General features: G+C 44.1%; 1 protein-coding gene across 1 annotated transcript; it reads right to left on the bottom strand.

Annotated features, from left to right (window-relative positions):
• Nucleotides 1-758: 758 nt before the first annotated feature.
• Nucleotides 759-8,349, bottom strand: LOC147906352 (oligopeptide transporter 4-like). The gene is made up of 7 exons (XM_087384315.1): nt 8,332-8,349; nt 5,659-6,090; nt 5,464-5,561; nt 4,770-5,333; nt 4,262-4,514; nt 3,947-4,129; nt 759-1,385 (listed from the first exon to the last, which is right to left on the bottom strand). Exons 1-7 carry the CDS (start codon nt 8,347-8,349, stop codon nt 759-761), a joined length of 2,175 nt encoding a protein of 724 aa, XP_087240441.1.
• Nucleotides 8,350-24,851: the final 16,502 nt, after the last annotated feature.

The raw sequence follows: 24,851 nt of genomic DNA, 5'->3' as shown, positions 1-24,851 counted from the left end.
CTTCTCTATGGTGGTTGTCTCCTTCTCTATGGTGGTTGCCCAGTCTATGGCTATTCTCTTTCATAGCATAGCGAGTTAACATATGCTTCCCTTCTATCTATGTGGAGGGCAGTGGAAAGGTCCAAGAGTTGTGTATCCAAAGTAGTCAAAGTTGTGCTCGAAAAGAGAGGAGTTTCATGAGGAATATGGTCTCAGTTTAGTGGGAGTTGATCCCAAATGTAAAGGTCGAGCCCACTTCTAATATGATTAGCTTACACAATTTCTCTTTTAAAAATTATACTAACCTAAGGGGAAAAAACTCATGGAGCTGCTATTCTTTAGCTCTTTTTAAAATTTATATAAAAAAAAAGGAATTTGATCAAAGCTTATAGTCAAGTTCATGCATTTTTCATTTTAAAAATAACAAGAATTATAATAAATGTTAAAAAAAGAACCGTTTCCACACTATGAGCTCATACGCTCTATCTAGACAATCATAGGAGCACATGGTTGGCAAACATTGGTACCAATTGGTACGCATGTAGCTAGGCACCATGAGTACTGGATTTTCAGCTTGAAAGAGGAAATTTAAAGGAATAGCGAACAAAATGCATGTTCCATTGCAAAAGACTACTTTTGATGCAACATAATAGTAATACATATATGTTTACAACAGGAGGGGTATATGCGTGTTTCGAACGATCAAAAGGCTGCGGGATCTTTATGAAGCCATGGAGATATGGTAGGGGTGATCACAAACATAGCAACTAACGATTAATTCAAGTCTGGTATGGGCAGTAGTCTGACTTGATTCCGGGGACAGTAGGGCATTGCGCGAGAGGACAATGCTCGCCCAGGTTTTGATCGTTTCCCCACCAGTTCACTTGAATGTTTTCAAGCTGCAAGCAGAAGTATACGGCCACTGCCATGAAGGCTACTCCGGCATCCAGAGCAGCAGATAAAACATAGTTATACCGTCTCCACCAGGCCTTGCGATACTTGAAAACAAAGAAGTTGAAGATAGTTCCCACAATAATCCATGACGTCAAATTTACAGCACTTGCTGGTGGCATCACCGCTGTTGCGCCGAGGATTACAGGCATGTTGATTAAAGGAATCCAGCTTACCTTGGGATAGGCCAAATGAAACAACCATACCACAACAGGGGCCACTAGTCCTCCCAGAAAGAACCAGTTCAGAGCTGGGTATACTCCGTCACTACCAAAAATCCTCCGAGGCCCTACGAGACCCCAAATAACTGAAGCGTCGAAGAAAACGTTATCACCAGGGCATTGCCAAGGGCTGGTCTGTGGAAGTTTATTTTGATCACAAATATTCGTGATTGAATGCAGCAACCACCACGCAACAACCATGTTCACAGTTCCAGCAATTACTGTACCAATCACCTGATCCACTAGCATGTTTAAATCTCTCTCTCTCTCTCTCTCTCTCACACACACACGCGCACACACACACACACACACACACACACACACACACGCATACTCACTATGAAAAGAGATCCTCAAGATGAAATATTAGGTTTGCGTCGATTGCATCAGATATTAGTTAGTTCCGACAATTGGCCGCGACGAGTAAGAAGGGAGGCTTAATGAAAACATGGGAGATTAGTGAAGCGGGGAGGAGGGAGAGTCGAGGTTATCTTGCCATCAACTGCAACGTAACGGTCGCATGGGGAAGAAATTGGCTTGCAAGGTCCTTAATGCCAAGCTTTCGCGAACCTCCTGGTGGTGAGTATGATTTCATGCAGCTTGGTTCCTGAAATCAAGCACAGCTCCTACCTAGTTGAGGTACATTTATGCCTGATCTAGTTAGCTCATCTAGCAACCACCAGGTGGAGGTTTGGGAGACGATTTCCAGCTCATCTTTTGCAATGTTTCTGTTTTTTATCTATGTTGGTAGAACACGACAGGACAGAAAAGGATCCGGGTTCGACTCTCTCACAACAAAGATTATGTGATAAAGTTTTTATCCATGCTCAATTAAACTATCATAGAATTATGGAAAAATTATTGGCATGTGGAAAGATAATCTTGATCATGATTAAATTATGACAACTAGAGGCTACTATGAGAAAGGACTAGAATTAAGGAACATTTGGGGGAAAAAACATTCTCTAAGGAAAAAATTCATTTGGGAGTATCCTTGACTAGGATTAATCTACATGATCAAGACATCATGGAAAAGTTGTGGACATGGGAAAAATTCTTATATATGTCATTACAACATCCTTTTTATCCCTCTTAGCATTGATAGGCAAATTTTAAAATTGTTTTTCAAATTTGGCATATGTTTCTCGTATCAGAAAGATACCATGTATTCACATACTGAACAAGGCATACACAACATATTTTGATGAAACTCTCAATATAACAAGATGAAGTACTAGAGAATAGTTTTTTGCAAAGCTAGACCATAGCAAAAGATTGAATCAATGTTAAATCACTTCTCTAAAAAGGCTTAATTTGCTTTTATTAGAAAGAGGATTCTTATTGGGTCCATAGATCAATTTGATCAAGAATTATAGTTGTAGGTTTGTTGCAAAAGTTTTAATGATGTGATCTTTTTTCACTTCTTGCACTCAATAGCAAAGTGTACTTTTGTTGTGCATTGGACCAAGTGAAATTACATGAGAGACAATGAGCTACATGATTAAAAAATGGAAATCTTTAAAACTAGTTTGTATTGGGACTTTTTTCCAAACTATAGTTTTGATTGTTGGGATCACTATTGAGAATCATGCATGCCCTCCACGCGAGATTGGCACCTAGCAAGAATTGGTATGGGTTAATCTGATAGGTAGAGTTATGGCCGGTTTTAGAGCCCATACATGGATGAGTAGTCCCCTTCCTTCTCATCTCCTAAGGGGCCTTTTGGGGTAGCTATGTGGGAGGTCATGATGGCCTCTCTACCCAAGAGTGCATGTTTGACTAGTTGCAAGAATTGTATAGGCTTATCTTAGGCACAACAAACGTGGTTAAACATGAAGGAGAGGGTTGGGAGTCGCATTGCCCTCCATGTGTTAGATTTTAATCAATCGAAGGATGTAAAATGGTTCTCTATTTTTTTCACACATTATAGGTGATGATCTTATAGATGATGGATGACTCAAATATACAAGTCCACCATGATCGATTGATCGATTCGAAAAACCCAATATGTAGTGTCCATGTTTGAAACATATGTCTCCATGAAGTAGTAATCAACATAATTTCCATGGGACAGCTACTATTATCTTTTAGGATGCGGTCTAGTGGTTAGGGGAGAGGCTGTGATGCACCCCCCCACGACCCTGCTGCCACGTGTGCATGAGTGACTGGATATAAGAATGTTGACGTTCACAGTTTCCGTAATGCCGTTTGCCCGACTGTCTATTCTGATGTCGCTGAAGTTCTAGTCGGACAAACAATTCCATAATGGGTAATTTACAGTAATATACAGCGCTCCTAAATAGCCGTTTGCAGCAGCTCAGTCGATCTTTCAGTTCGCGAAAAACCTATGTGCCTCTTCTTTGCTACTAGACGAATAGTTGAGTAAGTTGCATGCCACTATGCCATTAAACACCACACGCCATGGATTCCCGATGGCTCCATCAGCGACATGAAGACAAGCTGCCTTGAAGGAACTCAAAAAGTAAGGCTATGCTAAAGCCTTGTCTCATTGCTAGTGACAATAGCAACAAACGACTCTTTACAACCAAGGAATTGCTTTTTTGATTCACACGACTCAGAAAACAACGAAAGTTCAAAATGCATGTTACTGTCATTCTGTTTAGAGATTGCGGTTCTAGATTCTGTCCATTTTTTTTCAAAGGTTTAAGAGCCTGTGCAAACGGTAATTTTTGTTACGAGAGAACATGCCACAAGATCAGGCGAATTAGTACAGAAAATTGATTGCCTAGTAAAGCTCACTTCTACTTTCAATGCTATGAGGTTGATCAACTCACCTGCACCAAGAACATCGATCTTGGGGGGATCTTCATGTAGTGGCCTAACTTGAAGTCTTGCAGAAAGGAAACTGCTTGGGTCATGCTCATATATCCATATACTTTGAAGGCGACATTAGCGATCGGACTGTTAGGGTTTATGTAACCCCAAACGTATTCGGTGATAACATTCAGTCCAGGTGTCTGCAAGCAGGGTGAGAATTGTAAAAAATATACAAAGCAAGACAGACAGTCCATTCTAAAAGGAAGAGCACCGGAACAACTCGCGCGGTAGAATAAACACATCCAAATGAAAACCTACAGGAGAAGTCCGACCTGATTTGTGGTGGCAGTAATCACCCCTATGGGTAACGTGAAAACGCCTGCCATAAACCATGCCAGGAGCAAACCCCCGATTGGCAGTTGGATCTTTTCTGCATAGACCTTGCACAGAACTATTGCGATGACGAGAGTTTTGACCAGGAGGACAGCAAACCACCATTGGGGTATATCCGCATACTTTTGCATCAAACGAGTGTGCACGTCGGGTTTTGCCCTCAGGGCAGCCCTGCTGCGTTGCCATATCTCCCTGTGTACAAGAAACTTACGCTCTAATTACGAATTCGATTCTTTCGAGATGGAAATACTTGGGTGTGTGTTCTCGAAGAATATGTCTTTGTATCGGTAATGAAAGAGCATATGAGAAGCAACTTATTCTGCACCCTATTCTGCTACCCTTTATAGGAGGCTGAAATTACATCATTTTGTCTATAATACAATTTTTGGTTTTGCGAAAAAAAAAGAGAGAGCTATAAAATGCTGGAGTCTAGGTAAGGGAGCTCACTTTCCGTAAAAGCAGAGGACATGAGTAAGAGTGGCAGCAATAGTTGCGAAGCTTATCCCGTATGTAAGAGCAAACCACACGCTGAGATGGACTTGACCTTGCTCGTTATACGCAGTCTTATTTAGCTTAAGGCTACTGTCTGTTACGGCGTGAATATCATACGTGCCCCCGTCTTTTGTGAAGAGATGATACGAATAGATGGGAAATTTCTTCGCATTGTAGAGATTGTTCCAGTACGCGATGGGCATGACTATGTAGACGAAGACGAAGAATCCCGCGGCTATATTTACTGTGGCGAAAAAGGGCGAGACGAGAGGACTCTGCAGAAAGGAAGAAATGCCTGCCCAGTCCAAGCTGAGAGCACCCAGACCAAGTCCCCGGTAACCAGAGCCGATCTGTTGCATTGTCACGGAGCGAGGGAAAACCCAGCATACCCACGAGAAGGTTGTCAATATAGTCATGAGATAGCCCGGCAGCAGGTAGTATGTAAAACTAGCAATCATAAATATCACGAAGAAGGAACTGCGGGACAGGCCTCTGTTGCTGTCCTTCTCATGAAGAGTCCTACGAAACACAGAGATGAGAGGATCAAAACACAATTTGCAACATGAGGCATTCCTTGTCGACAAGAGATAGGCCTACGCTTATTCGCGAGTTACAGCGCGCGGCATCGTGGAGGAGGAGGAGGAGGAACCTGAACAAAGAGACCTGGACGAGGGTGCCCGGCCACCACATAAACGCAGGCTCCACTAGGTACTTGCGAAATAACCCAGCCCAACCGTATCCTAGAACCTGCGCCAGCACCACCTCTAGAAGATGAGTATCACTTTGAGAACCCGGCCGGCAAAGGAAGAATTGCGGCGGAAGCAAACAGATCAACAACGTTTACCTGTGTAGAGGTGATCAAGAGCAAGCCAGCTACGAAAGGAAATCTATGGTGGTACAGCGCTATCACGATGTTGACGATGCCAACGGCGTAGGCCGAACCGTTACCGAAAGCGCTGCCGGCGTTGGCAAAGATGGTGATCAAAACGTGCTCCTTGACGTTGAAGGGTCCAGGATTCAAAGAGAAGGAGATTCCCGGCAACCGAATGCGGTAATCGGGGAGGACGGCTGCCATAAAGCGGCCGATGGGCACGCAGGCGACTTGCACCGTGATCAAGGTGATAGTGAGGGGCTGCGCGCGGTAGGAGAAGAACTGGTTGAGGAAGGAGAGGAGCACGCAGGAGAGGATGCCAAGCGTCCACATGCGGAAGGTCCAGACGGGCAGGGAGGGATCATCGAAGGTACTAACGGTGAGGGCAACCTGCTCGACGGGGGACTGATCGTCAGGAGAGCCAGCGAATTCGAGGGCGAGGGTGGATGGTTTGTCGAAGCTGTGGATGTGGGAGAGGTGGGCATCGGGGGAGGGGGAGAGGGGAGGGAGGTGGAGGTTGGCATCGGGAGAGGGGAGAGAGGGAGGGAGGTTTGTGGAGTTGGAATCGTACTCAGAGGGGGAGTCTACGAGAACCATATTGGATGAGCTGTCTAGAAGCTCGAGAGGAGCTCAGGCTATGGCGACGAGCAAGCTGCAGCATCAACGAGGACGACGAAGCTCAGGCTATGGCGATGAGCAGCCTCCTTGCATGCGGCCCGAGTTCACGTCCGTGAGACCTTTTGGCACAATAGATATATTGGCGGCCGGCTCGCTAGCCGGCCACCCTGGGCGGGTATCACACATCCCCCTCTTGTTGTCCTCTCTTGTCGAGTTCATCGCCACTTCCCCATCCTTCGTCCCCTCCTCGCTCCTTTCCACCATTTTCTCTCACCTAGACAATTGATTTTTGTACGCCATCTTTCCAAGGCTATGCCACATGGTGAGAAAATGGTTTTTATGGAAATAAACTTATTCGTGGAGGGCCCATGCTAAATATCGTTATGTTGAACTCAAAAACCATTTTCAACCCCCACAAAGGAGGGACATGATCTCAGAGAACCATTCACATACAGAGCTTACTGTGTTTGTAGGGGAAAAATAGGAAAAAAGGTGGGAACCGCATGCCACCTTAATGTAATAAGGCCTTAAGTTACTTTTAAAAAAAACGAAACTCCCTCTCACTCATAAGCAAATTTTAACTTCACTTCTTGATCTTTCCACATCCTCCAAATCCATAAATTCTTAACTTCTTTAATAATAATAAAAACATCAACATGCCGGCTTTTATTATATAGAAAGGTAAAGATACAAAAAGTGGTCATACAAATAGGCAAACTACCCATGACCTCCACCACATAGGTAAAAGACAAAGATATGATTCTCAGATCCCTCAAACTCATCCCCACCAAGACATACCTCCTTTCCATAGACTAACTCATATTTGCTAGCATTGATTCAGTTAAGACCAGCACAATAGATCCTCTCTATACCCCACCCCTACCCCCACTTTAAGGACTAATTCATTGCAAATACTCCACATCTAAAGAAACACAATAGCACATTCATGTTGCTAACAAGTTGTCAAGGTCAATGCAACCCCTTTGTATAATCACCCAACCTCGGGGGGTTCACTCTATCTAACTATTCTATATCACATGTTTAAGGACTAATTTAAAAGTCCCTTATCTATGAATTTTTCATGACTAAAACACACCCTTTTCTTATTCAATCTGTGAATACCTCCATTAAATGGTACCTCGGGGGGTTCACCTCATAAAATTTTAGTGTACCACATGCATTCAAAAGGAGGGTTATTTTAATTTAAAATTTTAGAAAAAATTGACAGGTTTACAATAAGAAGAGGGGTTTAATAGAAAAAAATCACTTAATTCATAAGTAAAGAGGGGGGTTTTTATTGGGGAGAAAATTTTAGTTGAGGGGTTTTTTAAATACCCCTTGAACGCATGTGATACATAGGGTTTCTAAGTAGTGCACCCGCCAAGAATGGTACTCTTTTGTATGTAAAAATGGTGCAAAAGAGGGACATAAAAACCCCTTCTGTTGACACTACTACACACAGATCCTATTGCAATACTTAAGAACCGACGTTTGCGTGCGCGGGGCGCTAATCGTTGGTATTGGAAGCGGGCTTCGTTAAGGGTCACTACATAGCGATCCTTATCAGATTGGTAATGGTCATTATACAGCGACACTAGGATACTTTTCTATAGCGACATTTTACAAAGATTTTTTTTTCCCATACCGACCTTAAAAGATAGTTTTTCCCAATGATAGATTTTTTTCATTTTCATACATGTTTGATCCTTTGAGTAAATAAAAGTACAAGAGTATGTATATCAAGCCTTTGAAATTCATATATTCATGTCAAGTTTGAGATGAAAAAAATCAATGAAGAGCATTTACATCAACGGCTTCATCCTGAGCCAAGTCTAACGTGCCAAACAAGTCTATCTCTAACTCTATACCGAGTTGATCTCCTATATCATCATCATACTCTAGCATCATACGTTCATCTAAGAGTACTTGATCATCTTCTTCAATAAAGTGTGGTGATTCTTGATGATCGTCATCTTCTTCCTCAATATCGTGATCTCCATCTTTCTCCTGTATGATGTCATTATGCGCATCTTCCTCTTGGCTCATATTGTGATCTTCATCTTCTTCGCTAGATCCATTTGGATCAATTGGATTCGACATTGGTAGTGGCATCTCCATATCCACATCTCTATCTTCAAAAATTTGCTTACTTCGTGGTGCAACTTGGATCACATACCACCATCTTGGATCAAAACGATTCGGATGAAAAACCACCTATATTGAAGATGGGTGCCAAATGCCATCAATTATATATATGAAATTATGCTTAAGTACATGTATCAATGGATCTTTAAAAATGAAAGCTTAGATTAATTAAATCATCAGTATGAACATGCTTACATTGCTTGGGAAGAACAAAAGTATCACTTTCATCGGTCCAAAGTTTGGCGGAGTCTATTGCAAAGAAACCGCTACTATCTTTTCTCACTCTCGCATGGGGACCGTTGTAAATAGTTCTAAACCATTTTACATCAAGAATGAAAATACTAAATCGTCTGAAATTAATTTCATAGATTTTGTGTATGGTTCCACAATAATCCAATTGTGAGAAGAGAAGATTGGTATCCGAAGCACTTGCTTGACTATCTTGTATGAAGTTAGCCATGACTCCACAATCATATGTGACTCTCTTTGAATCGATGCGTTCCACATGAAAATGTCATCCATATGACCATAATGCACTGTACTTTTTGTACTGTAAAAGAGCATCATTAAAACAATAAAGATGCATCTATTTTTATAGCGTATATTGTCACAAATAATTACTTAATTACGTCAAGACATAAGAAACTTACATGCATCATACATCTAGATGATAACTCTCGATCGCGCTTGTTTATTGTCTCTCCATCGCATTCAGCTTTACGTAAAGCCTGTTGTAGCCAATCAAGTGACATGTGAGTGGGGAGAAGGGAGAGATCCCATGGATATGGTTGCGATCGCCTGCACATTACTCTGAATCTCATCCTTGCATTTATTCTTTCTACTTTGGCCGCTTCATATCTCTCAATCCACTTCTGCATCTCCTTACTATTGAGGATACAAAACTTATTGAATTTCTCCATTTACTCTTCGCTCATCTTTCTTTCAATCCCTTTTCCTTGGGGAACCTCGCCAATGATGCGATCATCATCCTTGTTATGCCAAGCTTGTGGCATATCGGGATTCGTGGATGCAAGAAACTCCGTGATATATACTAATGACTCTTGCACAAGCCATCCCTCTGCCATGCTTGCTTCTGGTTTTGCTCTTTGTCTTACAAATCCCTTCAAAGTTTTCATAAACCGCTCGGGAAAAACATCCACTGACTATGAACAGTACTTGCAATGGCCAGGTCATCAACTATGTGCACAAGCAAGTGCACTTGAGTTGTCATTATGCTTGAGGGAAAGTGCTTCTTAAGCAAGCATATGGCTTCGATGGATTCCACCCTAGCCTTCTCGATGCTCGATATGGAGATCTCTTTTTGAGATACCCACCTATTTCACATGCCCATGTAAGATATATTCATAATCAGTCCATAGATTATTTGGCTTAAATTGAAGAAAATGCAATCAATGCGATTTGATAGTAAGCATACCTCACAATACCACTAATCTTGAATATAGCATTTCTAACATCTTCTTGTAAGTTCCCTTTTATTGTAATTGGGAGGATGAACTATCAAAGAAACAAAGAAGTCATGTCAACAATATAACATAATCATAATTACACTAACGCATCACGATTATCGGTACACTAATCCTACAGCTTAGAATACCTGTAAGACCTTGTGCCAATCATGGGTCTTCAGCCCACTAAGCTTATTGTCCTTTGAAAATGCTCCTTTCAAGCAACGCATGTACCCTGTGGGTGTTTGAAAAGAGACAATGTCCGCCTTGACCGTTGCCTCCTCTCTCGTAGAGAGGATCGATGTTGCTTTCGAGAGGATAACTTTTCCTGAAGCATGCACTTGGGGCCACAAACGAGACATCTTTTTCATAGCACGTAAGTCTTCTCGCACTCCTCTCGAGTCTTTGGAACCAACCAAGTGTGCCCAAATAGTAGCCCCAACATTCTTGAAGATATGCATGGTCGAGTGTAACCCGAAAGGATTCACGCCGTCCATGGCGAGCCCAAGATGTAAGTTGCGTGGCTCCCTTGCAATGTCTGGCCACTAATTGTCTATGTGCTTCCAAGATGCACAATCTGCGGGAATCCTCAATGTGTCACTTTGAGAAGTTGCTTCTCTAAACTTCTCGTTCCTCTAACTAGTTATTTGAAAAATGGTATGTTTCCTCTCTTTTGTAGGGCCAGTCCACAAAACACCGAGCGGGGCTATTCTAAGTAAGAAAGTGCTTCCTCCTTTTTCCTTTTGTTATTTTTGTTATTTGCATTGGCCTGTAGCTAGTGCCTTAAGCGCTAGCTACAATGATGGGCGTAGAAACCCTCTCTTCCCCTCTCTTCCCTTATCTCTCCCTTATTCCCTCTTCTTTCCCTCTTTTCCCCTCTTCCTTCTCTTCTTTTTCCCTCTTCTTTCCCTATTTTCCCTTCTTCCTTCTCTTCTTTTTTCCTCTTCTTTTTCTCCTCTTTTCCCCTCTTCTTTTTCCCCCTCTTTCAATCTCTTTTTCCCTCCTTTCCTTCTCTTATTTTTCCCCTCTTTCAATCTCTTTTTCCCTCTTCCTTCTCTTATGTTTGTGCTCTTTTTCCCTCTTCTTTTTCGCCTCTTTCAATCTCTTTTCCTCTTTTCCTCTCTCTTTCCTCCCCTCTTTCCCCTCTTTTAATCTCTTTTCATAAGCATATGTATTTTCCTATGCTTATGCTTATGCATGAGCATATGCTCATATGCTCATGCATAAGCACAAGCTTATGTTTTCTCTCTTTTTCTTTTATGCTCATATGCTCATGCATAAGCATAAGCATATGCTTTCTTTCCTTTTCTCTTATGCTTATGCTCTTTTTCCCTCTTTCTTCTCTTATGCTTATGCTTATGCATGAGTATATGTCTCCTTCTCCTTCTCCTTCTCCTTCTCCTCTTTTCCTCTTTTCCTCTCTCTTTCCCCCCCTCTTTTCCCTCTTTCAATCTCTTTTCATAAGCATACGTATTTGCCTATGCTTAAGCTTTCTCTCTGTTTCTTTTATGCTCATATGCTCATGCATAAGCATAAGCATATGCTTTCTTTCCTTTTTTCTTATGCTTATGCTCTTTTTCCCTCTTCCTTCTCTTATGTTATGCTTATGCATGAGCATATGTCTCCTTCTCCTTCTCCTTTCATTCTCTTCTTTTTCTCTCTCTTTTTCTCTTCTTTTCATAAGCATATGCCTATGTCTATGCCTATGCTCATATTCCTATGCCTATGCCTTTTCATATGCCTATGCCTATGCTCATATCCCTATGCATAAGCATAAGCATATGCTTTCTCAATGTATTCTCTTATGCATTTTTATTCGCTCTTTTTTCTCTTATGCATATTTGGTTATTTTCCCCTCTTTCAATCTCTTTTCCCCTTTTATTTCTCTTCTTTTCCCCTCTCCTTCTCTTATGCTTCTCCTTCTCTTTTGCTTCTGTTTGCTTTCCCTCATATGCTTTCCGCTTCTTACTTGCTCTTGTTTTTTGTTTTTTGTCTTCGACATGGGATCACGTCGTACGTTTAACAAGTACGAAAACCCTCGTAGGAGGAGACATCATGATCTCTATTCTCCAAAGGACTTTGATTCCCCTCACGCAACACCTCAGGGCCTACCCCTACGACTATCGACTCCTCTCGGACGTAGCACTGTGACTACCCCTCGGGGAACTCCTTTGGTAGTAGCCCATGGCTTTGTCGAGAGTCCCAACGAGTTTGTGGCGTAGATGACCGATGAGGAGGCAACGAGATTCTTCTCTCTGCTATCCTAGAGGGCCTCAGCAATTCCCTTGCCTACATCGACAGCTGGACCTACTACCCAGCTGTCCCCTCTAGCCCCTTCGACTGAGGGGTCATCACCTAAGTGTGCCCATCATAAGGGAAGGAAGAGTAGGAGGAGTCGCTTATGTTGTGCTAACTCGAGAGATGTAGACGAGTCAGCACACTCACATCCCTATAGGTCTCCACTTGGTCTCGAGACCCAGTACCAGTCAGGTCCCTTGCCCTCTCCTACTCCCACTGCTATTCCTTGCTCTGAAAGCACTCACACAAACACCACTCGCTCTAACTCTACCACTACCATGAGTCCTCCTTACCCGGTCATGGACCTGTCCTCACAAATCATGGCTCCTGGAGAGATAATAGAAGATAAAAAGGGTGCAGGAGTGATGGCCACCATGAGGCGGTTGATGAGCCACCACTTCAGTAGTGGCATAGTTACTGACTAGTGGTATCAAGATGACCAAAAGAAGCAGGTGGTCATCGATGAATTGAAAGCAAAATACCCTAAGCCCCCAAATTGGGAGTTCAATGAGAATTACATGCAAGAGCGCATGGGTTTAGTCTTGAAGCATCGTGGGTTAACCTTGCGTACTTCCATCACAAAGGGGAGGACTAAACCCAGTTGCGCAGACAAAGTTGATTGGAAGTTTTTCAAGAAGCAGGACACGGACCATCCCGAAATGTTCGAGGGTCAGAGGAGGGCTTTGAGGAGATGGCTGGATGCTGTAGGTACTTTGCACTTTGGTGGAGGTGGACGGTTGGCGTTCGAGGCAACCGTGGTAAGTCTACTTCTTCTCATTTAATGTATTGTTCTATTTGTTTTACTACATATTGCATGCACTTTATCTAACTCTCGTAAATTGGGCCCACAACAAGGTATAATGGGTCACCTTCCTATAGAGATAGAGACGAGATGCGCATTGCACATAGGAACAAAACCGTGGTTTATTAAGCAAGAGGCAATGGGAGCGACGATCGATTGGGCTGAGGTGGCTGCTCTACTCCTACTTGTAATCTCACTTTTTAAACTATTTTATTCTTTAAGTTCCAATCTAATTTCCAATTAATACGGTTTCACTCTTAGAATCAAAGATCAAACGTCCCATTAGGGAGGTGAGCGGTGATGATGAGGGATTAGGCTTACATGGCTTTGATGAGGGCCAGGGATCTCACGCGCAGCTCACGAGGGCCAGGGATCAAGCGCAACTCACAAGGGCCAAGGATTAGGCCAACAAGAGAAGGACGACGATTCGTATGAGTAGTAGTAGTAGTAGTAGTAGTAGTAGCAGTAGCAGCAGCAGCAGCAGCAGCAGTAGTAGTAGTAGTACTTTGCATATACTTCGCCATGTATATGCTTTTGTATATCGGCTCGTTTGAGCAATTTGGTATTACCCTTTTCAAAAGGGTAATTTTGTAACAAACAATGTTGTATATCTTCGACATGTATATGCTTTTGTCGCTTGATCGGTTCATTTGAGCGATTTTGTATCACCCTTTCCACAAGGGAAATTTTGTAATAAAAAACTTTTTTTTGTAATTACTAAATAAAAAACATTAGTGGGGCAAAACAGGGCTTGTTGTGGCCCTATTTAGCTCCACTAATTTTTTTTTTTGAGCTTCTGTTAATCGTCGCTATATAGCGACATTTAACAGTGTTGCTATATAGCGATGTTTACCATCGTTGCTATATAGCAATATTTATTGGTGTCGCTATATAGTGACACTTATATAGCAATTGTTCTTTTCTGATGCTTACAGTGACGTAAATAACGACCTTTGCACCCGTCAAAAAAAAAAAATTGTGTAAAAAACATCGGTACTTTCATCAGAAAAGGGCCTATGCCTTGTAGTGTGAACCCATGTGTTATGATTACATATTTATGAGTGACCCGCCTTGAGCATCCAACACCAGCATCTTCTAATTAGTTTTCAATGATAATCTACTCACCAAACCACCAACTTCCTTATCCCTGTAGCCATCGCACACCAGACCCTTGTGGTAACAACACATGTCCACATCACATGAATAATCCCTTCAGTGCCTACCAACTGCCTCATTCTACCTCTTCATTGGAATGCAAAAGAAGAAAGAATTCCTCCCGGCCAATGGACCTTTCCAAATACTCATAAATCTTATCCTCCACTATTTCAGAGATTACATCAGCCTCCATTTCTCATTCCATTTATCCCAAGGTTTTAAGTAAGCCAAGAAAAAGATATATATAGTCCTAACCATGACCTTCCTCATGGCTGAGGTACCAACCTTCCACTGGTTGATTCTCTAAGTTGAGGATGACATCGAATTTGTTGGCCATCGCATCAAGATATTACCTAGAATTGCATTGACTAGTGCCACTTCCCTATCTGATAACCCATACCAATCTCTCACCCACATTATTAGCCTGCAACATGCCCTTCTATAATCCCACAGATGCATCCAATACTATAGCCCTTTTTTCTATGCCAATCTAGCTGCCTACAAATCAATCCATGCCATGGCCTCATCTTGAAAGTTCACTACCCAACTCCATCAATCCCCCCATTCAAACTTGCAACACCCCTTAACCCAAATCTCCTTTTCATCTCATTAGCCTTCCACAAAGTTTTCACGCATCAATCAACCTCGAAATTAAGTCCAGACCATAAACTTTTAAGGGAAACTGACAGAAAATTTTGAATAGATTCCTCCACCTCCCCACTACCTCGTCCTTTGTTTTGTTCCACAAACCATCTCATTCACTCCACCCATGGGGCTCTACACTCAAAGTTTTTGGGCATGCATTTACACAACAAGGATAGGTTCTTAACATCAATGTCAAGCACCAGTCAACCATTTCCATCCCATGTCACATAATGCCATTGCCTATATTGCCTATTCTCAACCTATATAAAGGCCCTCAACATTTAACATATAAACCCTTGTCTATAGATATTTTTTCCATCATGGATGTAAAATAAAATTAGATCCAGCTTAAAGCTTCAGTTCTCTCTCTCTCTCTCTCTCTCTCTCCCTCTCATTTCCCATTTGACCAAATTAGCGCCAATTTGAATTGAATCTTAGTAGCACAAACGTTCTACTAATGTATAATCATTTCCAAGTTTATTAGCAAAGGTAGTATCAAAGCTAATAAAAGAATCATTTCTTAGAAATAATTAATCATTAAGCTATTCCTCAAAAATCAACTCTAGCTTGTGTTATCACGAAGTGATTATGGGAGAACCCATATAATGTCATTGGCACTTTATAAACTGTTTATTGAAAATGGTATAATTAAATTTTGTACTACATAGTACACACCATTACTTATCTTCTCATGTTTCATTTCATTTCATAGGTAAAATATAAAAAATGGTGATTGTTAAAAACCCTATGTTTGTAGAAGAAATATTACTAAGGGTCAAAATATGGAACCCAATGGTGGCTCATAATATCAACTTTCAATTCATAAATAAAGTATGTTGGTTGAGTATCTAGGCACACTTTTGTATCCCTTATCCTCATACACAAAGATGGGCATATATCCAAGTAAAGGCTTTCATATTTGTCAGCTCTATAAATATCCTTCCCATGAATCTCCTTGAGGCATAGAAATCATATATAAGACTATGCCAAATGAAGCATGCAAATTAACCAATATACTTAATGGAATTCTTGTAATGCTAAATTTCTCATTTTCCCCATCAATTGACACATCATATATGCCATATTTAGTCACATGAGAATTTTTAAGAGTAAATATTGGCTAAGTGATAAGAATAAATTGTAGACAAGGGCACATCGTCAAATACTTGGTGAATTATCAGTAGTTGTTATCATGTTTAACAAACTTTTAGTCTATAGAATACAAAAAAGAAGTTGAACTTTTAGTCTCCTTTGTCATTGGAGAGAAATCCCATACAGAGATCCCAATAAAGGAGAGCAGGTCCATTCACCAAATTGTACTATGATGAACTTTAAAGGGCCTCTCAACATATCCCAATCCATAATAATTAACATCTACATAAAATAAGAAACAAACAAAGGCATAAAGACTAAATGCAAAAACTCATTTAGAAGCATTAATCCAAGAATGAACAAAGCAATAATCTTATTAAAGTCTAAACCATCACTGGAAAAATTGTCAATTTTTCATAAAACATAAGTACACAAGAACATATGCTCATGCTTATATGAAGGCATGAGTATGCATGCTACAAAAAGTAGCATGCCATAGGCATGAATTCTACATGCATGCTTATATGCTAGCATACACAGTACTAAACTAACCCATAACCATGTGATTGTGAACCTACATGCATGGTGTCATTTTTAATTATAACATGCATGTAGCTTGATGAACATTCCATGTTTGTGAGCCCATGCGGCATGCTTTTTTTTGCAATGTGTTTGTAACTTCACACCCATACTAAAATAGCAATGTGTCTTATTTATACCATGTTTCTTTTTGCAATGTTCATGATACTTTAGCATGGCACAAAGAAACATGCAATTTTTAACAGGTTTTATTTGAGCATGCAAAAGCATGCTTTTGCTTTTACTCCCAAACCTCCTTTCTTAGTTCTCTCCTCCCAGTAGACCACCACCAAACCGATCCTCTCTTAATATAGTCCACCTCCCCACTCATGCTCTTCCATCAACTCTTTTGCTATCAACCTATTGTAGACACACATAGTCATGTCTCTTATAGCCTGTGATGCCCTAACATGACTCTTCCACACCCTCTCTTGCTGTTACAGTATCCCTCTTAGCTTTGTACTATCCCCTAAAGGAAATTGCCTATGTAGACTATTCCTCAATCATTCTCTTCTAGCCATGGAGGTTTTTATCAAAGCTATACTTATGTATTAATACAGAATCTTGGTGAAAGTTTATGGACCTAGTTTTTTTAGTTTCACAATATTAAAACATAGTATGCTTTAATATATTTTGAAATTTAAAGTGAAACATGTAAATCTTGGTAAAATTTTATATTTTTTGGCGTAAAAATTTTAAATCCTAGCGAATGTTTCAAACATTAACTTTTATTAGGGCATACACATTTTTGACACCAATATAGAAGTTTCACACTACTACACACGGATCCTATTGCGATGTTTAAGTACCAACATTTAGCGCGCAAGGGGCGCTAATCGTCGGTATGGGAAGCACGTCCCATAAAGCATCGCTATATAGCGACTTTAAGCAAACATCGCTATATATCAATGATTTCTAAAGTCACTATATAGCGATGTTTATCAAAAATGTAAGTGTTGCTATATAGCGACACTGAGATACTATTTTATACATTTTCCACAGAGCTTTTTTTACTCATGTAGGCCTTAAAACTTAGTTTTTTCCAATGACAAAATTTTTTAAATTTTCATACATGTTTGATCTTTTGAGAGAATAAAAGTATGAGAGCATGAACATCAAGCCTTTGACCAAGCAAGTCTATCTCTAACTCTATACCGAGTTGATCTCCTATATCATCATCGTACTCTAGCATCGTACGTTCACCTAAAAGTATTGGATCATCTTCTTCAATAAAGTGTGATGATTCTTGATGGTCGTTGTCTTCTTTCTCAATATCATAATCTCCATCTTCCTCCCGTGCAATGTCATTATGCGCTTCTTCCTCTTGGCTCATATTGTGATCTTCATCTTCTTCGCTAGATTCATCGGGATCAATTGGATCTGGCATTGGTAGTGGCATCTCCATATACACACCTCTATCTTCAAAAATTTGCTTACTTCGTGGTGCAACTTGAATCATGTACCACCATCTTGGATCAGAACGATCCGGATGAAAAACCACCTATATTGAAGATGGGTGCCAGATGTCATCAATTATATATATGAAATTATGCTTAAGTACATGTATCAATGGATATTTAAAAACAAAAACTTTGATTAATTAAATCATTAGTATGCACCTACTCATAGTGCTCGGGAAGAACAAAAGTATCACTTTCATCGGTCCAATGTTTGGTGGAGTCTATTGCAAAGAAATTGCTACTATCTTTCCTCATTGTCACATGGGGACCGTTGTAAATAGTTCTAAACCATTTTACATAAAAAATGAAAATACTAAATCGTATGAAATCAACTTCATATATTTCGCATATGGTTCCACAATAATCCAACTGTGAGGAGAGAAGATTGGTATCCGAAGCAATTGCTCGGCTATCTCGTGTGAAGTTAGCCATGACTCCACAATCATATGCGACTCTCTTTGAATCAATGTGTTCCATGCAAAAATGTTGTCCATATGACCATAATGCACTGTACTTTTTGTACTGTAAAAAAGAATCATTAAAACAATGAAGATGCATCTATTTTATAGCGTATATTGCCACAAATAAAAATTACATCAAGAGGTAAGAAACTTACATGCATCATACATCCAGATGATAACTCTCACTCGCGCTCATTTATTCTCTTCATCGTGTTCGGCTTTACGTAGAGCCAGTTGTAGCCAATCAAGTGACATGTGAGTGGGGAGGAGAGCCAGATCCCGTGGATATGGTTGCAATCGCCTATACATTACTCTGAATCTCATCCTTGCATTTATTCTTTTTGCTTTGGCCACTTCATATCTCTCAATCCACTTTTGTATCTCAGGGCTATTGAGGATACAAGACTTATTGAATTTCTCTATTTGCTCTTCGCTCATCTTTTTTTCAATCCCTTTTCCTTGGGGAACCTGAAGTGACTGTGGAGCACTGTGTGTGCTTGCAGAGGTCAGTGCTGACTGGATAGCTAAGGTGGCACTACTGATGTCAGCAGATGACATGGCAATGATGATGTAGCAGATGATGTGGCACAGGTGATATGGAAGATGATGTAGCTCTGCTGATGTGGCACTAATGATGTGGTTGCCACTATGGTAGATGATGTGGCAGATAAGTATGACATGGCACCGACAGATGATGTGGCAGATAGAGTGCCACATGGTAGTTCAGTGACCAAGCTTGAGGATGACCTTAGGATAAGGTTGGGTTGAGAGTGGGATGCCATGTGGCATTACACAGAGGACCGAAATCTCTAATGATTCTGACAGAATCTTCGGGATTTCGTCATCTTCTCTGTCTTTGGCCTTGCAGTCTGTGAGCTCTTGGAGGAGCTTGAAGGAGATGATGCAAAGGAGATGGCTAGCTGTAGGAGCTTAGCTAAGGCATATGGAGGAGCTCCTGTGGAGGTCTAAGTCGATGGAGAAGCCGCGGTTACTATGAGAGCTTGAGCGCTAGTGGCTGGAGCACGGTGCTCGTTGGAGACCCAAATGGAGATCCGGTTGCGTAGGAGTCTTCTGGGTGCAGGGTCCATCACACAGGTCATTGAGGGCGTTGGAGCTTGGAGCTATCGTTGCTGCAAGCTATGGATGGAACAGTGCTGGAGGTGCAAGCTATTGGATGCACGGGCTTTGCAGGCAGTTGTTGGCTAGTGAAGGTAGAGGTTTGTTGAGGAGCATCCGTTTGTGGTCGGTTGAGGCAGATGTTGCTTGATTGCTGCCATTTGCTATTGGAATGTGTGATGGAGCGTTAGAAGCTTCGAGTGGAAGGCCGTGGGTGGCGTGCAAAGAGGTCGCTCGAGGAGAGCATTTGGAAGCTGCGAGTAGAAGGATTGGCTCGGCCTCTACAACCTCAACTTTGGCTAGCAGCAGCAAAGCAAGAGCAACCCGGTCGAAAGTTGGGCCTTCTCCAAAAGCAACCTTGGCTATGTTTGACTATGGCGAGGCGTGTTGGAGAAGCTTAGTTGTGCTTGTATGTAGAGGCTCGTTGCAAAGCCGATGGTTAGCCAGCCGCATCGAAGCTCCTAATAACTAGAGAACCTTAGATGTCGATGGAGTAGATGCACTTGTAGTAGCCTTTGAAGAAGCCCGAGAGCTGGGAGTGCATGTTTGGAGTAGCTTCTTTTGGATCCTCCCACCTATCTCTGTCTCAGAGATCTCTATTTAATCTACCTCTCTCTTAATGAATACTAAGCTTTCAATGACACTCTCTTTCATAGTAGAATTCACAGCAAAGATCTCTCTCTCTCTTTTACACAATCTCTCATATCACAATGAATGGAAATGAATGAAATTCATGAAAATCTCATGAACATAAGTCTCTCTCTCCCTCACAAGAAACTATCATAAGCACTCAAGCAATGAACGAAAATATGGACGAAAACTATTCAAATGGATGGAAATTTCTCTCATCAAAGGATGGATGAAGATCTCTCACCGGAAGTGGACTCTCATGGAGAACACTCAAGAGAACTCTCAATCTCACAATCTCTCTCACTCTCTCAAGAATTGCAATGCCTTAGCGGAAGGCAAGGGAGCTCTAATACCATGACAAAATATGAAGAGGGGAGAGGAGAAGAGTGGAGATGAGGAGAGAGGGCACAGCTAGAGAGCACACCACAAATGACTAGTTGTACACTAGATTTAGTTGAAAAAATAGAATATATACAAACCTATTTAGGGTTTTTTTGCCTAAAAAACAGTGCTAATTATATTACTTCGAGAACAAGATACAAGAGGTCAGCTTATAGCTGACGGGCTGCGTTCACAAACCGGACGCAGCCCAAAAGGTAGCATAATAGATCATACTCTCACGGAGGGATATGCTGAGTGTGAATGAACAGCCATCGGGGTGGTGAGTAGTGCCACCGAAGGCCCTGCGTAGTCTGCTCGAAGAAGAGGCTCTGTGTGGCCCAAGCCTGGAGGAAGCGTCTCCGCTTCTCCTGACCGGCCCGGGAGTCTCCCTGAATCTGGTCCCACTGGCCTCTGAGGGTATGAATAATCTCACTCCAAATCTCCGCCATGATCTGGGCAGTCGATAAGGAGGTGCCACCGAGGATCTGCGCGCAGCGCGAGGTCCAGATGTGCCATCCTGTAATGCTGCTGATAATCTCCCAGACTGGCTGCCTCTCCCGAACTCCTGTATCAGCCTCTGCTAGGTGCTGTGGGATACCCTCGAGCGGCCCCCACGTCCCCTGTGTGATAAGGAAAGTGGGGTCCTGCTGGCATGCCTCGAACAAGTGATGAAGACCAGGTGCGGTGCTGCACCAACAGAACGCGCCCCAAGTGATCACTCCTAGCTCTGGTGCTGCACGAGCAAGAAGCCCGAAAGTCCACCTCCACACTTCCTGGGCGCGCGTGCAGCTCCACAGGCAGTGTTTTGGTGACTCCTCATCCGCATGGCAAATCTGACAGCAACCGTCCTGGCCTATCTGCCTCAACCAGCTCCCCACTGGAAGACCTTTGTGGGTAAGAAGCCACAGGAAGTATGAGATCTTCCGCGGCCGCCAGCTCTCCCACAAGGCCTTCCAGAATGCCTGCAAAAAGAACCTGGAAATACCCTGTGCGTACCAGCTAGGACGCTGGGTGGGGGGGCGGCTCTGCATCCTCCCGAGAACTCGCCTGCCCAGAGTCGTGCTGTAAGCGAAGAAGGAAGTCGGCCCCTGTCCTGTCACAATCTCTGGCCACCACCACTCTCCTGGGTCCCACTCAAGTTCTGACAAGGCCCGCCCCTCCCAGAGCCAAAGACGCCAAAGCTGCAACTGGTCCTACTCGATACTAGGGTCGGTATGCCAGACCTTCCCCAGAAGGCCTACGACCCTAACCCTCTGCCACGGGAGTAGGGGGTCGATGAGCGCATCCTCTCTCCTGAGTCGTCCATCCCCTGAAACCGCGAAGAAGGCGATAGAGGAGTCATCCAAACGTCCTGCGACCACCAGTGGGATGCCACGGGGGGTGAACTGTCCCAGCCAGTGGGTGTCTCCAGGCATGAGGACCTGAGGCTCAGGTGGAGCCAACCAAGCGGCTGGGATCGCACCGTCGATCTCCGTGCGTCTCGCCTGGACTCCGCGTGCACCTCCAGCTGCGTCTGCAAGATCGGCCATCTCCAGATGTCTGTACGTATCCCTCCAAACTCGAAGGGACCGGGCTGGCCCCCTCATCCAGCCGTCCCACCTGATATGTGATCTCTCCCCCAACTGAAGGCCCTCGGCGTCTCTGACCTGCCCATTCCAGACGAGCGGCTGGCGATCGATCTCCTCCTGACAGCTGGGCTGGGACTGAATGAGACTGAGACGGAGCCGCCTCCAAACCATGAGGAGGCTACGAACGAGTGGGGAGCGGGGCTGAGTGAGCGGGGCGGAAGTGAAGATCCACTTGAAGGACGGTAGCCACTCTCCACCTCGGCGCGGGACACAAGAGCCGACTCCCTGCTGAAGTAACATCTTCCACGTCTGCCCCCCTGGGGTCAAACCGCGGATGATAAGCTTGCCTAACAAGGCCTGACTCTGAAGCTCTGGATCAATGACCCCCAGACCGCCCTCAGCCTGCGGAAGAATGACTGTCTGCCAAGCAACCCTGGCTCTGGTATCTCTATGCCCATCCTCCCCAGACCAAAGAAAGTTCCGAACCAACCTCCTGAGCTTGCCACGCTGGATCTCGAGAAGCACCAACAGGAAGCCACATACCAAGCCGTGGCTAGAAGGACCTGGTTAACTACCAAAGCACGACCTGCAAGGGAAAGCTTAGCAGTGCTCCAGAAAGCCAGCTTCCGTCGGATGGAATCTAGCACCGGGAGAAACTGCTGAGCTGGCGTAATGTCTAGGCCAACCTGGAAGCCAAGGTATCTAGCTGTCTGTCCACGTGGAATCCATCTGAAGCCCAGAAATCGCCCCCACTGAGAACACGCCCCCGGGTCTGTGAGAAAACCAACTGATTTGTTCCAGTTGATTTTCGCACCAGCGGCCGAGCAGAAAACCTCCAGGGCCATCCGCACCCTCTCTAGCATCCTCTCATCGTCCTGGACATAAAGGGCTGTATCATCTGCGTACTCTGAGTCCAGAAGCTCCGTGTCCTCCCGGAGTGGAAGGCGAACACCCCTGAGCCCTGTGGACCTCGCCCGAAGGTAGTAAGTCATGGCCTCGGCGAAGAAGAGAAACAGATAAGGAGCCAGGGGACAGCCCTGACGTACTGATCTCTCCAAGCTGAATCGCTCACCCATCCTGCCTCCAATGATGACTCTGCTGGACGCTGTCCTGTACAAAGCTGAGATACCCTGAATCCAGCCTGCCGGGAAACCTAGCCGCTCCAGAGTCCCCTCCAAAAAGGACCAATCCACGCGATCGTAGGCCTTCTCGAAGTCGAGAAGTAAAATGGCAAGGTGTGATCCGCTGTACTGAGCCCACTCCGCCGCCTCTGAAAAGGTGAAGACATTATCCAGGATACTGCGATCCTGGACAAAGCCTGTCTGAGTGTCATGGACGAGGTCTGGAAGTAGAGGTCGAACTCTGGCACTGATCATCTTGGCGAGGATTTTGTAGGCAGTGGTAAGGAGAGTGATCGGACGCCACTGGCGGATCTCCTGTCTATCTCCTCCCTTCGGGATGAGGCAAATCAGTCCCGAGGAAAGGCTCTCTGGCATCTGACCGCTGCTGAAAATCCCCTGCAGAGCTGCAAGGAGGGGCTGATGGATCTGGTCCCAGAAGGAGGTGAAGAAAGCTCGGGATAGCCCATCCTCACCTGGGCATTTCTGCCCATCAATGGCCATCAAGGCCTCCAACATCTCATCCAAGGTGAACGGCGCCAACAACGTCGCCTGCATGCTAGGCTGGACAAGGGATGGAATGTGCCTCCACACCTCCTCACGGTCACGACTAGCACGAGGGGCAAGTGGCTCCTGCTGGAAGAGGGTCCTGTAGAAGTCAGTGGCCAACCCCAGGACCTCCCCCGGGTCCGTAACAATGTGACCATCCGCTGTCCTGAGACTCCGTAGCTGATCCCCTGCAGCTCTCTGGCCGTGTGTCCTGAAGAACTCCTTGCACATCCGGTCACCCTTCCGGGCCCAGAAGGAGAGAGAGGCGTGATAGGAGAACTCGGAGCGACGCTGGAGGGTCTCCTCCAAGAGGGCTCTGGCTCGAAGGGCCTGGATCCGAAGCTCCTCCGAGCCCGGGGAAGACTGCTGAAGTCGCTGAATGGAGGCGAGGTCCCTCCGAAGAGCTCTCTCTCTGCCCCACCAATCCTGTCGAACCTGTAGGGCTGCGAGCTGGCAGATCTGGCTGGACTCCTGCAGAGCCTGCGCGACCGAGTCTACCAGATCCACGCCCTCCCCCCAGTCTCTGTCCCAAAGACTGCAAATGCTGCTACGGACGTCCACCCTCGAGAAGATGGAATCGGGAATCCTGCATGATCGGGGGGGGAGAGTCTGGGCTGCCGAATCTAATGAAAGGAGCACAGGCGCATGGTCGGAGAGTGTCGTCCCTGGAACAATGCCCGCCTGGCCACCTCTGCTGATGGCCCAATCACTGACATAAAACCTATCAAGCCGCTCCAGGAGTCTGCCTCCTTCCCTGCGGAAGCCCCAAGAGAAGTCCAGGCTCCCGTGCCAACGCCGGAAGGACGGGTCTCTCCAACTGTCCCTCCCTCCTGTCGCGAAGATGAAAGAGTCCCAAGCTGACTGCTCTGCCTGAGCCATACCTGTGAACTCCGGATCTCTACCCTGCTGGTCCTCCAAGGTCTCCAGGTTGTTGAAGTCTCCTCCAACAATCCAGGAATCCATGTCTGGAAGAATCCCTGTAAGTGTCCTCCAGAAGGTGGCTCTGCAACGGAGGTCTGTGGGAGCATAAATGTTGAGGATTCCTATCGTGGATCCCTCCAAATTCAGGCCTACCCAAAGGGC

Source organism: Dipteris shenzhenensis, chromosome 1 (assembly GCF_047967505.1).
Source record: "Dipteris shenzhenensis isolate YYH24624 ecotype China chromosome 1, Dip_SZ_1.0, whole genome shotgun sequence".
Classification (NCBI taxonomy): Eukaryota; Viridiplantae; Streptophyta; class Polypodiopsida; order Gleicheniales; family Dipteridaceae; genus Dipteris; species Dipteris shenzhenensis.
Note: the sequence above shows the minus strand (reverse complement) of the source record. Positions and strands in the feature narration are given on the sequence as shown.

Bases quoted from the DNA above. Each gene is read 5' to 3' on its own strand.
- LOC147906352 (XM_087384315.1), bottom strand. The intron at 5,562-5,658 runs GTAAACGTTGTT...GTGCTGGCGCAG, and splicing joins TCTTGATCACCTCTACACAG to GTTCTAGGATACGGTTGGGC. The intron at 4,130-4,261 runs GTCGGACTTCTC...CCCTGCTTGCAG, and splicing joins TTACTGCCACCACAAATCAG to ACACCTGGACTGAATGTTAT.